Source organism: Haliotis asinina, chromosome 6 (genome assembly GCF_037392515.1).
Source record: "Haliotis asinina isolate JCU_RB_2024 chromosome 6, JCU_Hal_asi_v2, whole genome shotgun sequence".
NCBI classification, from domain to species: domain Eukaryota; kingdom Metazoa; phylum Mollusca; class Gastropoda; order Lepetellida; family Haliotidae; genus Haliotis; species Haliotis asinina.
In genome coordinates this window covers 59,572,851-59,591,916 of record NC_090285.1, presented here as the reverse complement: position 1 = coordinate 59,591,916, position 19,066 = coordinate 59,572,851, and the positions used below count along the sequence as shown (strand labels likewise).

General features: G+C 41.0%; 1 protein-coding gene across 1 annotated transcript in view; it reads right to left on the bottom strand.

The window, feature by feature from the left end:
• The window catches only part of LOC137287132 (uro-adherence factor A-like), a 60,875-nt gene that overhangs the window by 12,599 nt on the left and 29,210 nt on the right, over positions 1-19,066 (bottom strand). Inside the window, exons 9-18 of the mRNA XM_067819288.1 lie at positions 14,009-14,119; positions 11,843-11,887; positions 11,021-11,106; positions 9,492-9,539; positions 9,314-9,378; positions 8,336-8,390; positions 7,540-7,671; positions 5,548-5,620; positions 5,082-5,227; positions 4,391-4,484 (exon numbers count right to left, since the gene is read on the bottom strand). Coding sequence (XP_067675389.1) covers positions 4,391-4,484; positions 5,082-5,227; positions 5,548-5,620; positions 7,540-7,671; positions 8,336-8,390; positions 9,314-9,378; positions 9,492-9,539; positions 11,021-11,106; positions 11,843-11,887; positions 14,009-14,119 — 855 coding nt within the window. The remainder of the gene's footprint in view (positions 1-4,390; positions 4,485-5,081; positions 5,228-5,547; positions 5,621-7,539; positions 7,672-8,335; positions 8,391-9,313; positions 9,379-9,491; positions 9,540-11,020; positions 11,107-11,842; positions 11,888-14,008; positions 14,120-19,066) is intronic.

Below are 19,066 nucleotides of genomic sequence, written 5' to 3'. Positions count from 1 at the left end.
TGAGGGTTAAAGCCTGAGCTGGCGACAGCAGACCCAAGAGTTCCTGCCACTGATGGAGCGTCCTGGGTTGAGCTAATGCAAGATGAATTAAGCACTGCATCTTGCCAAATCGTTTGGACTTCTGCCTAACCAGCCTAACTGGTGAAGTAGCTGCATCATGAACTCCATGTGACGCAGGAGAAGAGCAGAATCAGCCTGGGCTTGCATGCAGTCATCGATGTATGCTTCAAAGACTTTCCCCTTGCAATGCAGAAAGCTGGTGACTGGGTTTGTGACTCGTGTGAATAGCCACGGGACCAAAGAAATTCCAAATGGGAGCACCCGCCACTGACAGTGGGTGCCCTCGAAAACAAACCAAAGAAACTTGTGATGAGCTGGGAAGATCGGGATGTGCAGATATGCAACCTGCAGATCGAGACTGACCATGTAATCCCCCAGCTTGATGATTGTTCTTAAAAGAGCTACTGACACCATCCGGAAGTGAGGTGGAGCGTGTAGATACCTCTTGTTGAATTCCTTCATGTTGAAAATTAGCCTCAACCTGTAGGAAATCCTTCTTCAGGACTAGAAAAATCAGCAAATCAGTAAGACATGCAGTTGCTGAACTGGGTATGTTCTGTGTTCTGGTAACAGGGTTAAGGGAGAATTTCCTACAACCTGGAGTTGAAAACCTTTGGACAGAGTGGTCCACACATTAAGGTCTTCCAGAATGGTCCAATTTGGTGCATAAATTCCAAATCTTCTGCCTACTGGTGAAGACAGGATAGGCACGACTGGGGGTGGAAGTCACACTCTGATGTCATGCAGTCACTGCTTATCCGACTTCCTGTTGGAGGACTGCTCAGAAATGCCTGATATCCTCGGAGTGCCAGAGGAGTGACGCAGATGATTGGTACAACCTCTGCTTCCTCTCCCCCGAAAAAAGGATCCAGTCCCTGTGCTTAAGTCTGGGTTGGTGGGTTGGCTGGCTGCCGTTGTCGCATAACTTCCTCCCCCTGTAATCTCTGATACTTCAGGAGCTCAACCAAAACTTGTAGATGCGCATCTTGACTGACCTTGTCAGCCACTTCTCTAATAGCCCCATTGAAAAGTGAACTACCAGACCAAGGTTGGCAAAATAAATCTGTTTGGAACCTATCCTCCCAGGAAGATAGCTGTAGAAGTCTCCTCTGACACACAACAGTGATGTAGGAAACAAAATAAGCAATCAAATCCAGGATGTTGTTAAACTGTTCCTGCACCAAGATCATAGCTGCGCAGGTATACGCCTGCTGATGCCTCAACACGATTCACAGCCATAAGCCACCCCCTCTGTCGTTGTTAGCACCATGTTGAGTGGAGACATGACCCTGTGAATGGTCCCGTCTAAATGAACCAACTCACGATGTAGGGCCTTTCAGATCTCTGGAATGTCATAGGTGACATAAATATTCTGCTATCGTATGGCGTATGTCTCAAACCGCTTCCATTTGTCATCATAAAAGATGTGAGTGGATTTGGGTAAGGCTAAGGTAACTGCTTTCACTTCTCAGTCGAGTATCCTCTGTGTTTTAAATAGATTTTGATACATTCCACACGTGAAGTCAGAATGCAGATGGGTTGCTGTGTGCCTGTTTTGTGTGGGCATGGACAAGGAGATTTTCCAGATCTGGTAGTTGTAAGGTTGGTTGTATTAACTCCTCTATGAGTGTTGGAAACCAATGTCTCGATAGCCACTTAGGCGCGACCAAAGGCAGTTGTAGCCTCTTGGTCTGTTTTATTTTCTCAATGACTTTTGGTAGTAGCAGTGGAAAGGGAAACATAAATGCGTTTTAGTCCTTTCCCTGGGATGCTGAGAGCGTCTGTTGCCAAGGCTAACGGATCTGGTACCTGTGATACAACGGTTGTAGTCTGTTTGTGGTACCTTCTTGTCAATAAGTCTATTTGCGGCAATCCAAACGTCTGGCTGATTAGTTAAATGCCTCTCGAAGCAGCATCCACTCTGTTGGTGATGGACGAAGAGTACGAGAGGGCATATGCATATGCCATGATGTTACACACTCCTGGTATGTGAGATGCTTTTATTTGGAGAGTCAGACTGTCGACCATGTTGAAAAGTTGAAACCACAGGTGTAGTGGAGATGGTGATTGCATTGACTCTTCTTTAAGCAGAAAGCCACTGTTGAACTGTCTGTGTGGATCATCTCAGTGTTGTCGACCAGTGATAGATAGTATGAATCACCACTTTCATGGGAAGAGTTTGATCTTCCGTCTTCCAGATTCCTGCTGCAACGTCGTTGTTTAGATGGGCACCCCGTCCTTGGAGAGACATGTCTACATGGAGATGGTTGTTGAATACTGACTGTAACACTTAGTTCCTGCACAGACATTTGACTGGCGAGTTCCCCATAGCGGGTGTGGTTTCAAGTTGTATAGCATTGTAAACTGGTCAAGACGTGAAACCGTGACTCAGGAACCTCTGTCATAAACGTAGTAGTTGACGTCTTCGTCTGGTCATATCCTGAGGTGACGTGAGCAGATTGAGTAGACATTATCATAGCCATGAAGGAAAGAGTAGACCTTGTTCTAATCACCAGCTTGAACTTGGACCCACCGATCCTGGGACAGCGATGTACCTCAACATGGTGATGAATCAAATCCCGAGGAGTTAGATTCTCAAGTCATTCAAGCTGAGTTAGTGATCTGATAGTGAAATCCAACTGTAGACTGAGTTGGCTTCTCCATGATGAGCTTGTATGCTATGAAAATGTGTCATTCTTCATCTTCAGATCATCAACGCTGAACGTGTTGACATTTCAAGGAAGTCTGTTTATAGCTGGCTGTCTGTCCGATCAGAAACTAACATTCATTGCTGAAAGCCTCCTGATAGGCAACATTGAGTCTGCTGTAGAAGATCTCTATGACGTCTGAACAATCAAATGACGCTGTAGAATGCTAATCTAGTGTGTAAATGACACTCAGCATGGGTATATCCTTCTCTCTGCGGCAATCTGATGATCAGGACCTGGATCTCCTGGAGTGAGTGCGTTCATGCATGTGAGTGCATGTCTAGATGAATGCTCTTGCTGATTCACAGTCAACATCGTTGACGAGTGCAGTCGTCTTTCCTCTTCCAATCTTTGTTCCATGAGGTTCATCTGCGTTGTGAATTGCTGCATGAAGACGCCTGTGTTGAATGCACTGACGACTGTGTTGAAGAGTTGTCTACGATGCCTGTGAATGCAGTCGACATCTGCGATGTCTCTTGTAGATGCGATGTGTTCTGAGGCTTCGAAGATGCCGTCGGTGTCGATCTAGTTGCCAATTTTCGATGAGTGGTATCTTCAATCCATATCATTAATGGAGACTCGTAAAAAAATTGATGTTCTTCTATGGGGACTATCTCCTCCCCTTCTTCTTCATCAAAGAGGGATGATTCTGTGATGATCGTACAGATGACAACTTTGACTTTTTAATTTTCTTTGTCTGAGACCATCCTGTCTCTACAAATAGTCTCTTCTGAGTCTTGGGAGGGGACTCCCCCGATCCTGGACACAGTCTTGGAGATATGGCTGTCATCTCGCCGGAATGAATCTCAGCATTACTTATTAAACAGTTATCCGACTTTATTTCACTAGATTTAGACATGGCTAATGTGAGCTGTCTTAAGTTTCAGATGATGAAATATGTGTTAGAAATAGACACAAAAATCACAAAATTGTATAATAAGAACAAATACATACAAGCCAAAAACCGCATACAGCACAAATTTAGTTAGAAATACCAAAAGAATGAAAGACTTATCGCCGTATACGGGCCCCAAAGTGCCTCGAGTCGCCTTCATAGGGCGATGGGAGAGAGTGAAGTAGCATGGTGGCCAGCTGATCATGTGGAGGGAAAGGGAGGTAACACATGGGTGAGTGTGATATTACGTCCGCTTCTTTTAGAAGGGAACTTCAAGGGATTTCAGGTGTTCCACTACCTTCGCCAGGAAGAGGAGAGTAAGCAACTAAGCATGAATCAGGATAAGGGAAAATTTATAAGGTTGCATGCATTGAAGAAAATGTTCATTCTGTTGAATGGTCATATAAGGACTTCCAAATAACATGAATGAAAATGAGATTGCAGAATCATATTTTACAATACTTTTTAAATTTAACATTGACATCTTGATTAACTTACTTCAAAGTACATCTAAGTACTTTCTTACTTTGCAGTGTTGTTGTACACTGAAGTGTTGTACGTCAAAATGTAGGGCAGTCTACTTGCCTTTATCACACAACATAACCTTTCTCACAATTGTGAAGTGAAGGTGAAACAAATGGTTGGCATTAAAGAAACCTTGCAAAGAAAGAAAAGATGAGCTCAGAGAAGTAGCTTGCTTGTTATGAATAAGATATTGTCTGCTCACAAGCCTGGAAACCTCTTCTTGCAGGATTAGCAAGAGAAACGTCATTGCAAGGGGATCCGCCAATAAGAAGATCAATAGGTGACAACTCGGCCAGCTGGAAAGTAATTGAAAACCAGATCAAGTGATCATCACCATGTACATAAATAATATGGAAGGATGCACGTACAAGGGAAATGAAACGGTCAGTTCTGTAGCTCACCATACCTGTTTATAAGAGAGCTAAACATTTCTGAATGGAGACATGAAATCCACAGAAAATGAGTGAATGTTTTATGTGGATGTCAGCAATACTCCAGACTAAAAATAGTCATGCTAATGCCATACAGAGAGGGTGAACTTAACCTCACTCAGTATTACAGTTTCACTTTGTTTGTTGTTTAACACTGCACTCAGCAATAGTCCAACTCTATGTCAGAGGCTTGTAAACAATCCTGTGATAAACAGCGTGATCACTGATCTATACAACTGACAAATGAGGACATGTGTCAACTATGTTGTCGAATCTGACCACCCGATCCTTTTAGTTGCTTTATACAACAAGCATGTTGTTGAAGACCAATTCATATCCAGATTTTCACAGGTTCATAACCACAACAAATGGGCATAACGTAATAGTCTGCCCTAATATATTAAATATTCGAAGACAGGAGGATCTGGACTTTTTCTAAATTTTTACCAAACATTTACTGACCTTCTTGTGATCCAGCTGAGTGACATCTCCAACATGGACAACAGAGTTGCCATGGTTACATCTGGTAACAATGATGGCATCAGCATCAATTTCACTGGCATAGTAAGCATCAACACTGAAGCCAAGCAGGTCAAGTGTTAATTTCCCTGGGAAGTAAGAAAAACATGAAGTAGAGTGAGGAAAAACTGATTGATGCCAGTCAGCTGATGTTTCTGATGACATCAATGTATTTCAATCTGGCTAAATCATATCTTTCAACACTGGGTGCACTTTGTGATCTGGTATTTCCCATTCATGTGCATATCCCCAAAAGATTACTTGTAGTGTTGTATTTAGTCCTATTACACCAGATTACTTATTGAATTCTGCTTGCAAAAATTATCAAAATGGTTCAAAATGGGTGGTACCCATTCCGGTACCCTATTCCTTGTGGGGTTGTTAACTGGACCTGCCATCTGTAACTCACCACTGCCTATGCCATCAAACAGACTGAGAACCCGAAGTGGTCTCTTGGTGCTGAAGTAGGCAAGACTGGGCATCTGCAGAAAAGACACAGAAAAGCAGCTAAACTCCTGGAGGTAAGAAGGGGAACTATATACTCTGCTACTAGATCTCAGCCCCACTCTCTCCAGCAACTTGTGTCAAGTGAATTACCTGTGTGATACATTAGCACCTTACAAGTGTCCAAATATTTGGTGTATCATTAGTTGATCAGCCTATACTTACATGTATTGTTTTATACTATAGTCTGTTTGGCTCAAAAGCAGACCAATGAAGTGCAATCTAACTAAAAAACTAACAAACATGAAATATAATGAACCGCTGATCCTAATCAAAACATTGTACCAATTCTGTGAGGTTTTTCAGACTTTTGGTCCCCAAAATAAACAAGTTGTTTAGCAATCTGTCATTAGAATATTGACACAATTCACTATTTGTTATGAGGGAGGAGTGCACAGAAAGAGACAGCCATATCTGCAAGAAAGAATGGAGACAGCACAACACAGGTTAATGACAAACGTTACTTTGTCGGCACTTGTGCACCTGCTTCTCGAACACCTGGCTCTCCCTTTCTCTGCACCCCTCCCTCATAATAAACAGTGAATTGCGTCAATATTTTAATGATAGTTTGTTGAACAACTTTATTTTTAGAACAAAAATTTGGTAAAAACCTCACAGAGTTGGTATGATGTTTTAAAAACAAAAACAAAACAAAAACCAACCCCCCCCTACAAAAAAAAAAACAAACCCCAACAACATTGGTGATTAACAGCATGCTGTATCAGGAACTCATCCTTATGAGCATTTAAAAGAATGAATAAACTTAATTTTTTGGTACTCTTTTTACCACTGCATATGAAAGACTTTTGGTTAGTCATAAACGGAACGCCATTTGTTTTAAAAAAACCCTTGTGGTTAATTAATACCAAGTGCTTAAAAATTGCTAAAAAGCCATCTGCTTCTCTCTCGCCCGCAAACAAAACCATAGATAGGCTACGTAATGCCACAGCCTGACAGTGACGTCATAGAAGGAACGATTTTCAGTTAGTTGTATAGAAAATATGTAGGGAGCTTTCAGGTGTATAGTCTCATTGGTCACCCACGACAGCACACCTGGCAACTAACTGCATAATGTCCGTCATTCTTTAGTAATTTAGTTATACAATAATGAGCAATCAATGTATTGGCTGTTAATCCTTTGAAAGAAGGGTGTTGTTTTTACACAGACACAGACACGACAGAGTGTATTCAGTATAGATTTGTAACTGTGCATACATAGACACTACCTTTTGACAAATCCGCATTTGAATCCACATGAAAGTAATAAATCAATCAGCGTGTTATTGGTTAATCCTCTGATCGATCCAGACACAAGAAATGCGAAATGGGAACCTTTGTCAGGTAATCTAAGTGGCGTTACCACTTATTATACCTCTTATAAATTCATTAACTGAGCATAAAATGAATGATGACAAATAATGTGTAGGTTTGTACCACCTAACATGAATTACAACCTAGCAACACCGAGTGATTTTGACAGAATTGTCTATGAAAACAAGGGTTGTAACTCAGAAACTAGGTAAAGCAGGAGACCTAACTAAATGATAGCAGATTGTAAGAACATATAGTTTTCATTTTTCTCAACAGCTGTCACGATTTCAGGTTTGTATAAACCTGTAAATGAAATAGTTTACCCCTGAAATGAAGATGAATTCTGTATAGGCCCTCACATCTTTACATACTATTACGTTATGGAGATGCGCCGCTCTGACTGGTTGAAATTTTGTTTGTGGCTGAGAATTGTGCACTGTTGTAAAAAATGTCGATTTAAGGAAATTAAAGATCGAAATGAGTAATTTTAATGACGGGGTTTCATTTATGACAATCCAAAGGAGTGATTTATGTATTTTCACACCCTAGAGTACATGTGATCTTTAAATCAAGAACTCCCCCTCACCTGCACCCTGTATCCTGTGTCAAAAAACCTTATGATCATCTCGTGTGAGTTTGGTCGAGGATGGAGGAGACAGTCTGGCTGGTTTGTACATGAGGAACACAGGAAGCAGTGCCACTTGTTGGCTGCTATCACCTGCAAGAGCAGAAGGTTGTAGCCATTACACAGCATGAAGTGGAAATTGACCCTATGGTCTCATTTACTTTGCTGACTCAACACAATGTGCAAATGGATAAGCTGAGTGGAGATCAGCAATGACATAAACAGAGAGTGAGCGAGTAGTCAGTTATGTTTTACGCCACTTTTAGTAATATTCCAACAATTTCAGAGCTGGGGACACCAGAAATGGGGTTCACACATTGTACCATGTCAAGAAAAGGAGAGAAACAAAGAATGATAGAAAGAAAGAGTTAGTGAGCGTGTCTGGTTTTACCCTACTTTTTAGCATTATTCCAGCAGTATCACGGCTGGGTAGACCAGAAAATGGGCTTCACACATTGTACCCATTTGGGGAATCAAACCTGGGTCATTGACGTGAAGAGCGAAGACTTTAACCATTAAGCTACCCCACCACCCTAAAGAAAGTGAGTGAGTGAGAGCGAGAGAGTGAATGAGGTTTACTCATAATTTTTAACCATAGTATCTTAGGTCATATATGTAAAATATATGTATACTTGAAACTGGAAATGAGATGAAAACATTCAAACAGACTACAATTACACTGAACATTCAGACGGAGTTCATGGTATTCTTGTAGAAAACAAGGCAAAATCTGATTGTTGAAAATTGTTGCAGATACCTTTTGGAGCATGTCTTCACCTCCTAGTTCCTCAACACATGGCCTGCAGTACACCCTGAAACATGAACCAGCACGCTTGAAATGTGTTAATGTAGACTGAAACACTTAAATAAGTTCTCAGTCACATCAGCATATACATGCCAAAACATGAAACAGTACACACCAAAACACTGAAACACTGTACACTATGAAAAACTGAACAGTACACATTGGAACAGTACACCCTTAAACATGGGACAATATATCCTGAAACATGGAACTGTACGCACTGAAACATGGCACAGCACAGTACAACCTGAAGCATAAAAGTACATAATGAAAAACAAAACAGTACACTCTGAAACATGGAACAGTAAACATCGAAATACGGAACAGTACATCCTGAAACACAACAGTGCATAATGGAAAACAAAACAGTACACCCGGGAACACAGAACAGTACTCATCGAATCAAAGAACAGTACACACTGAAACAAGGGACAGTACACATTGAAACATGGAACAAGACGCACTGAAACAGTACACACTGAAACACAGAACAGTACACACTGAAACAAGGAACAGTGCACATTTTAACATGGCACAATACACACTGAAATACAAAACAGTAAATATCAAAACATGGAACAGTACATGCTGAAACGTGTAACAGTACACACTGAAACATCAAAATTCAGAACGGTAATTATCAACACACGGAACAGTACATACTGAAGCATGGAACAACACATGCTGAAACCTACACCAGTAAACACTGAAACATGGAACAATACACATATGAGCATGGAACAGAACACACCAAAGCATGAAACAGTACACATGAAACACAGAACAGTACACACTGAAACATGGAACAATACACACTAAAACTTGGAACACTCAAAGAACCAGTCCATACACCTGCAACAAAAACCCTCTGTTCTGCAAAAACCCACAGAACTTCTAGAACATCAAATTCGCTTAGTCAAATGCACCAACCTCCGACACTCTGGAGAATCACAAACAAACAGGTCTCCCCCTGCACCACACACAGCACAGAAGCTCTGAAACAAACACAGTACAACAGCTCGTGATATCCTGTTGTGATTTACATGAAAACACTTCGAACAACAGGAAACATGCTTTTATTTCTGATATATTCATTTCAGGAACTCACATGAAGTCCGTCATCCCCAACGGCATACATCGTCTCTGATACTTCCACCTGCAGAATAAGCACATGGAAAAATCTTGTGCATTATCAGGAGGCCTCTGAGATCATCTTACAGTAATATCTCGGTGACTATTTAAAGCTCTGACTAATGTACTAAACAACAACTATCATGAATTGATGATTAATTATTACTGAAATGGGACTCTGATATATGAATGAATTTGCAGTCCATCATGGCCTATGGATATTTCTGAACACTTAAACAATTCATAAAACTTTAAGGTTTGAAGAAATGAAAGTTCATGACCTCTCTCCCTCTTGGACTAACATACACACAGAGGACATTGAATACTGTTCTGTGTTCAGGTTGTACTGGTCTGTGTTTCAGTGTACCGTTTCACGTTTCACTGTGTACTCTTCCATGTTTCAATGTGTACTGTACAGGATTTTAAGTAACTATTATATGAAAAGGGTCTGGGAGCTCAGTGGTCATAAACAAAATATGTCCCACGCTGACCCTTTTAAGTGTAGGAAAGGTCATGGCGAAGGGCATCAATGGCTAACTGGCATGACACAATGATCAATTTACAATGAATAATGTACGTAAACTCATGATGACAGAACGGTGCAAGTGTGTCCCAAAGAATGGTAATCAGTGTGCTGACAGGTACCATCAGTTCAACACGTTTTCATGCATGTTGCTTGAGTATACTGTGGAATAAACAAGAAAATTTGTAAGTCACTGCTACAGTTTGTGAGCAGGGATTTGGCTCAGAATCAAGAAATCACCATTTTTCGAGCTTTTGAAGACCCCAGCTCTCGATTTTTGTGTTGTATGTCTCATTTTGTAGGCAAATCTATTGGCTTGAAATGTGTGCATACATTTAATAGGGTAGCTTTAGTAATCACAGCTGAATTTGGCCAGATACTTTTGTACAGCGGTAAGACCCGTTAGTAACCATACATACCTTGACAAGGTTTCAGCGTTACAAGCCCTTGTGTATCAAATAGTGCCCTTCCTACCTTACATTTGTAAGAAGAAGAACTGTTAAAATCTGGGTCAAAATTGGTTTTCAGCATCCCATGCTCCTCATAAGAGGTGACTACCAAGAATGGCAGGTAAGGCTCACTTACTTGGTTGACACATTATTGCTTCTCAGTTTTGTAGAGCGATGCTAGTGCTTTTGATCACTGGGCTGTCTGGCGCAGACTCAATTATTACAGATTGCCACTATATAGCTGAAATACTGCTGAGAGCAGCATTAACAACAAGCGCCTGCCACAATTATGGCAATGTCAGCACAGCTAGAGAACACTCAAATATTGATTACACTGACCTTGAAAATAAGGTCAAGGTCACCAAAACTGACTGGTGTGTGCATAATCCCCAATGCAGGCTGCCACCAAATTTGAAGATATTAGGTACAATAGTTCATAAGATATTGCATTAACAAGAATCTGAAAAGTGGTCAAAGTCTTGTGGTGACCTTAAAAATAAGGTCAAGGCCTCTTTCAAATGTTGCCACTCCTACCTTACATCCAGAACAAAGGCCTCCTTCGAACAATGGGTGTCCACACACAACCTCTTGCTGCAAATCTGAACAGCCAATGCAGATATCTACAACATACCACACCAGTACTCCCTTAAACATGTACCCATGAAAACCTTTAAACCTATGGAGATGAAAAACATCTATCAATAAATCAAATCATGTATCACAACAGGCTGTATGCAATAAAGAGAGCTAAATATCAATAGTTTTTCCTGGAGTTACTAAAACAGTTTCTCATTACTACTCAAATGTGTTCATAAACGTTCCTATGCATGCATCAATAAGATGAACCAGTAACACTTCCTTTACATCTTCAAGGGAATTATGTCCACTTTGTAGATGCATGGTTTGAAGCCCTGTTAATAATTCAAGGGTTTAGATTAGCTGCTCAAGCGCCATCATTTGGCAATGTGTGCAGAAAATGTCAGTGAATATTCTCTATTGACCAAAATCAAGCTTCTTCAGTTCAAGTTACATAGTAATAAATAATGTCTTTGCTTTGTAGAAGAGACTTTCTTTATCAGGATTGGCAGTGAGCGAGTGACCGAGCGAGGTCTTTCTCTGTTTAGTGGTATTCCAGCATTATCAAATTCTGGGACATAAGAAATAGACTTCACACACATTGGGAATTGAACCCCGGGTCTTTGGCAAGACATGCAAACACTTTAACCAATAGGCAACCACCAAATATCACAAGCTCAAGAAGATAGTCTGCATTGAAAACATCACAATATGGAGTCATTCTCCAAGAAAGTTCCTGTTCAATGGTTGACCTGTGATTTGTCACAAGATTCCACTTACCCTCCAGTTGTTTCTGCCCATTTCTAACTGCTTCCACAGCATTATCTGCATAATACAAGATTTCACCTCATTCCACGTGAATTCTTATCTGACCATGTCTTATCTGACCAGAGAACAATGCATACTGAAACTTATTGTATGCCATGAACAAGTAACATGTGTAAATGTACCACAGTGTAAATGGAAGCTGCCATCGTATATGGAAATTCTTTAGCACAAACACGAACACAAGCTGGAGTTGTCTGAGGGGGCCCAATTTATTGTGCAGAGTTGAATCCCCTGGGCATGTCAAACATAAGATTGAAATAAATAAAAATTGTGCATAAAGCATTTTTGTCACAGGTCATAACCTAACACGATAGGTTTTACCCAAAACTTCCGTCTGAATCTATGTTTACAAGAACATTATCCATTGCTGTGTGGCGAATAGGCGTCATTAGAAACTAGTTTTTATCCACAAAGATTGCTTCTTACAAATTGGAAAATACTCTTGGCAAGGTTGATTTTCAGAGCTTTCGAATGATACCCGCCATCAAACGAATCGTCTCACATGTTATTTGTACAGAGCTTCGAAAACTGAGGTATTTGCCCCTGTTGTATCCCGTTACCGAGCGGGAAGCCATTGATATTGGGGAAAAAATGTCCATAGGTATTATTTGAGAAATCATTTAAGAATAATTTTCAAATTACACGAAAATGTTCATATAAAAGGGTGAAGGGAAATTCAGTGGGATCGCATCACGGCTTTTGGCTGGGGGATATAATGACATGTTACAAATGAATGCCCCTACTCCAACTATCGCCCACTTCTTGAAGGTGCTTGTGCAAACAACAACACAATAGCAATCTGGCCAACTATTAACAGAACTTGTATATCATTTACGTGGAATTTACGTATGTGAAGTGACAGGAAACAGCTGATCGAATTGGCACGCCATTTATATGATGTATAAATAGGTAGGTACAGAACTTAATAATGACTAAGGGCAAAATAATTTGAAATAATGAAATCTGCATACTTTGATAAGTATTTTATTGATTATTAAGCAGGTGTACCGCTAACCTGCAAGATCATCCTGACAGGGCACTGCAACCAGAAAAATACGACCCCACTCTGCAGACAGGTTTTTTGGGTCCTCAAAATTCAGCTTACACACGGTAATATATGGTATTACATAGATAACCTGACCTCATAGATAAGACCATCCCCTCACTTGACCCTGAAAATCAGGGATGACCCCATGGTCCGCGATGAGGTGCAACCAACTCACACCACATCTGATAGTTGGATGTTTGAAACATACGTATACTTGGTAAGAATACTTACTAATAAAGGTGATATTGACCATTATTCCAGAAAACCATGTTTTTTTGTACCCGTGGTAAATAAAAACTGTGTTTTAATGATCATTTTTAGCAAAGTATCTGTACTCTTTGTAAACTTCCAGTGCTGTTCGAGGCAGGATAAGCCATCAATCTTCTACAGACTGCCCTTTTTTCCCCTCAAAATTCGGCTTATCACATAAAATCACATCTTACAACTATACAAATACTCCTGGAAATGTTGCAGAGTATCACTGCTTATCAGAACTTTCAAACACATCACAAAGTATTCCTATGAATTTTGCATGATCCTTGAAATTATATTTTGCCCCCACGAAAAACATTAGAAGCATGTATGCATGAATGTGTGTTGTCAAGTTGAAAATTATCACTGAGCACTGTACTTAATTATGTGTAACGCTTACTTGTTTACCACATCCACGAGAACGATATTTCCTAATGGGTTCAATATTGCAAACAAATATATGACATTGTTTATTCCCTTATTTTTTATTCCCAAGCAGTGTTTGTATAATAATAACCAAACATTTGTCCAGTAAGCAGGGAAAATAACTGGCTATTTCAAATTATTATTATTTTTTTCACTTTCATAAAAGCTATTGAAAAAGGGTGGCCAAATACAAGCACACGTAGCTTGACTGTAGCTCAGGTGTACAATAAATAAAACTATCAAAATCAAAGAACGAGCACACACTGCAACACACCACCCACCGAATTATGCCTTACCACCTCCTTCCCAAACAACTACACATCAAACCACAACACAGAATGCCGCACCACCACATCAGGACAACAAACGTCACCATCCAGCCTATCACCAACCTCTGTTTTCATCTGGCTGCTTGTTGCCAGCATCCATATTGGCCACCTTCCTTCTGATGTCTTTCCCAATCTCTGTGAGGTAGCCCATAACAGAACCAGGCAAAGGACAGTCTGGAACATGAACATCATATTTTACACCAGTGCAAAGGCTTCAGATGCACAGAAATAGTCAGAAGAAACTTTTCAACACATAATAAGTCAGGGTAATCAAAGGGGACATCTTGGTTTCTCTGCGCGCATCAGAGGATACTTGGAGAGGAAGATTCTTAGGTCACCTTAATGTTCGGTTAGTAAAAGGGGGCTGTGTGTTGCTGGGGGTGCTTGGTGTGAGGGTCAATGTTGATGTCGATGTTGTTGATGGTCTTGTCGACGAAGGATATTTGTTGTAGCTAGTGATGACAGTTGGACCACCTCAGACATGTCTTCACCAGCTGCAACAAATATCCTGTATCGTTCGTCGCAAAGGACATCCTAGACCCTGACACCAAGGCACCCCTACCACACCCATTTGTCCCCCGGCAACAAACAGTCCCTTTCACCATCAGTCTCATATAGATTGGCCAAACTAGCCATCAAATCTGGCAAGTCCTCTAGCCAACATTGATGTCATCTTCCAAAGAAGCAACACCTTACAGAACCTCCTGGAGGCCACAGACAGACCCACCCCAGCAAAGGTGTTGTCTGCTAGATTGAATGCAACTGTGGTGGATCCTACATTGGTGAAACATCTAGGCCAGTCACAATTAGGATCAAAGAACACCAGGCCTCAACGAGAAACAAACACTCTATATCCGCCATGGCTGACCATCTTAAAGTCAATCCAAACCACATCATCAGATGGAACACCACCAAGCTCATCGAGAGGAACAAGACTGACTTCAAAACCCAAACACTACTTGAAGCTGTCCATTTAAGATTAGCCCATCCATCAACAGAGATGAAGGATATTTCATCCCCAAGGCCTATCACCACTTGCTTAATTAATTTTCATGTAACCTGCCCAGCTATTGTACATTTACACTTGTGTCTATCACAACTCCACTGGCTTCCCAAACAGTACCGTATCACCTATGCAATCACCTATATACATCATTCTCTGCTGGATGCCAATCAACATCCCTTGTTTATACAACCACCTTCATCGTCTACTGGCTTCCATCTACCTACATAAACCTCATCTATAGTAAAAACAACTCATTTTTGCCCAATCCCTCATCTGTTGTCCAAACATCTCATCACACCCTAATCACTTTCCATATATCACTTGCTTGACAATGACAATAGAATCTATGTTAAATCCTATACCAGAATCCAATACAAAATAATGAACTTATATATGCACAAAATAGTATTCATTCTTTGAAATCCAGGGGTACCTTGGTGGGGATCTTCTGTACCTTGAAAAGCTTTAAAGGGTGAATTTCAAAGCATTAACATTCTCTTCCAACAGAGGTTACTTGTCATATATTTCTATTAACTTCGGTTCTGATATGGCCATATCTCCCGGTTCTCATAAAATCCCCTGGAGGCAAACAAGAATTATCACTCTTCTTTCTATCCAATGAGAGTATTTGTTACGTTGACTTAGATCCAACTTGACTAATACAACATTTCAAGCAAATGTAGGGACAAAAATAGCTAGCTTCTTGGTTGTCGACGAGGGCTATGGAGACGCCATTCACCTGGCCATTATATTACTGAGTTCTAGATGAAACATGTGTTCATCATGCTGGGGAAGGGGTTCTAGTTTTCCCAAAGCCTTATAAATAATGACTTTTGAAACAATGAATAATAATAATAATAATAATAATAATAATAATAATAATAATAATAATAATAATAATAATGGGCCTGATGATGTACGCCTCTTCGTGGTGGGCCTAGATAGGGGAATTTTATTCCCTGAACTGAACGTACATCACCCAGTTAGGGCTGACCCCCCGAAACTGGTTTTACACTGGGTTACAAATAGACAAGAGGACTTGAATCTTTCATTTCCGCAGCCCAGTCAGCCTTCCTCCGGTAGTCAAACCAACCTTACTGGAGATGGGACTTGCCCCAGGGGAAGGCACAGAACCCGACCAAGAATATCTTGGTCACAACATCTAAAATCCACACTACTTGAGTGTGCGATGGCGACTGGATGGCCTGATAATCCACGCATAAATGGCAAGTCGCTTAAGCTGCATTGGGACAATGCCATGCCCATGTATGCTTACCTGACGGAGCAAAATCTCCGAGATCAACTCCGGCGGCTAAAACATCTTATGCCCCGTGAGCCAGTTCAACCCACAACTGGTGCCCGTCAGGAATCTTTGCAAGAGCAAAATGCTCAAGTGGCAGCAGACCCAAAACTTCTTATGGACGTCCGCGTCAACCTCTTTCCTCTTCCTGGTGGAAACTCTTCCGAGAAAGAGCCAATTGGCCCCGAAATTTTGGACCCTCACTCTTCCTCTTCTTCAGTTGCAGACCTTACCGAAAATCCTGTTTATATTTTGTTTACATCTATTTATGAGGAAATTTGTGATTTACCTTTAGAGAAACGGGGGCCAATTAAAGAACTAAACGTGTCTTTTCCCAAAAATGAAATTGATTTACTAAATGAAATTATCTCTGTAAAACTTTCTGCGGACTGTTCATTACATGAAATAAATTCCTGCGTCTATGCTGCCGCGCGAACTTTGGAGGAACTTCACACAGTTTCCAAAGAAAAATCTTCTACTACTAAGAACAACAAACCAAGGAAAAACCGGTTTCAAGTGAAATTAACAGAAACTAGAAAATATATTTCCTGGATAGAGCTGTGCCTGAAATTACGATCATCAGGGAATCCCATGTCTAAACGACAAAAGGCAATTTGGAGAAAATTAAAATTACAATACAAGACAACAAAAGAAAAGGTACTTCTCCAAATTGTCGATTCCCTTCAGGCAAAAATAAAAGTTTGGACAGAAAGAAAGAAAAAATGGGAAAAGAGAAACAAATTTATCAAGCAAAATAAAATGTTTAAGAATAATGAAAAACAATTCTATAGGCAACTTAAAACAAGTGGTGATGGTGGGCATGATAAACGGCCTCCCATGGCTGCCAATGAAAGGTTCTGGAAACAGTTGTGGTCTGTACCCGGCAGCTGTAACCTGGAGGCACCATGGGTAAGTGATTATGACCATGCAATGCATGAGAAAGTAACTAAGTCGTTTTTGTGTTACATCTCACCAGATTGCCTTAAAAGTGTCATTAAAAAGTCCAAATCTAATACAGCTCCAGGGCCTGATGGCATTCGAAACCGGTACTGGAAACTGTTTCCCTGTGTCCAAGCACCACTCCTTCACTGTTTCAATTCTCTTGTGGATACAGGTGATGTTCCTCCATGGTTCTGCAAAGGTCGCACAATACTCCTTCCCAAAAAAGGAGACTTGACTGATCCCAAAATTTCCGCCCTATCACATGTCTAAATACTCAATATAAATTATTCACAGGGTGTTTGACAAACCTCGTGTCATGTTACTGCTCTTCCAATGAGATAATTTACAGGGAGCAGAAGGGGGCGAGAAAGGGATGTTGGGGGTGCAAGGATCAACTTCTTGTACAGAAAATGATTTTGGAAGAGGCTAAAACCTATCACCGCAACCTCTCCATGTGCTGGATAGACTACAAAAAGGCATACGACTCTGTCCCTCACGAATGGATTCTGAAGTCTCTTCAGTGTATTGACCTCCCTGAGCGACTACTTGATTTACTCAAGTCTTTAATGAGTTGCTGGTCGACTCAACTTGAGATGTACTCACAAGGGCAGGTGCAGACTTCGGAATCTATTCCAATTAGAAGGGGAATTTTCCAGGGGGACTCCTTTAGTCCTTTGCTTTTTTGTCTGTCTCTGAATCCTTTGAGTTTTCTGCTCAATAGGGAGGAGGGCTATCATCCCGGACCTCCTCAGCACAGATCCCCAACACCTCTTACTCATCTCCTCTACATGGATGACATCGAGCTCCTTGCCAAGGGAGAGACCAATTTGAAAGAACAGGTTCTCCTTGTCGAGTCCGTCTCTAATGATATAGGCATGACGTTTGGACTCGACAAATGTAATACTCTTCATTTAAAACGTGGCAAGGTAACTAATGATGGATCGGTCAAGTTACAAGGGGGAGGAGTTATTGAACATCTTGTGGAAGATCAGGCCTACACCTATCTTGGAATGCAAGTTCGAGACAAGCTCCAGAATGCCCTGATTCAAGATAACTTCGGGCCGAGTATAAATCTCGTTTAAAGAAAATCTGGAGTTCAGAGCTAAATGCTCGAAACAGAGTCAAAGCCACCAATACTTTTGCTGTGCCAGTCCTCTCCTATTCCTTTGGAGTAGTTGATTGGACAAAACAAGACATCCAGAGTCTTGACCGCCTGACCAGAAGGATCATGTCTGATAACAGAGCACACCACCCTCGTTCCTCTCTTAATCGTTTATATATGCCAATCAATTCAGGAGGACGGGGTTTGATTAATGTGTAAGCTCTTCATGACAGAATTTTATTGTGTACTTTTGCACATATTTATTTGTCAGATGATCCTCTGGTGATGCACGTCAAGATTCATGATGAAAGCAAGGAATTCCACAGCTACTTTAAGCGTGCCAAGGTTGTTGGACACAATTTGAAATTTGACGTTGATTTTGTTGATGGCGATGTACTGCTGGACGGTACAGTGATGGGAGTAAACCAGGTGAAGTCTTTCACCAAGTCTGCCCAGAGTCGGTCCTTTGTGGAGAAGCTGTCTGAGAAGCCATTGCATCGTGTTTACATGCAGTGTGTGGAACAGAACAGCAATCCAACCGACTCCTTCGCCTGGATGAAGTCGGCTGGTCTCAAATGTGAAACTGAGGGCTTCCTTTTTGCTGCTCAGGACCAGTCACTTCCCACTCGCAATCGCCAGAATGTGATTCTTAAAGAAAATATCAATATGAAATGTCGTCTTTGCAATGAATTTACAGAGACTGTCCAACACCTTGTCAGTGGATGCCCTTCCTTGGCACAAACTGCATATCTCAAAAGACATGATGGCATG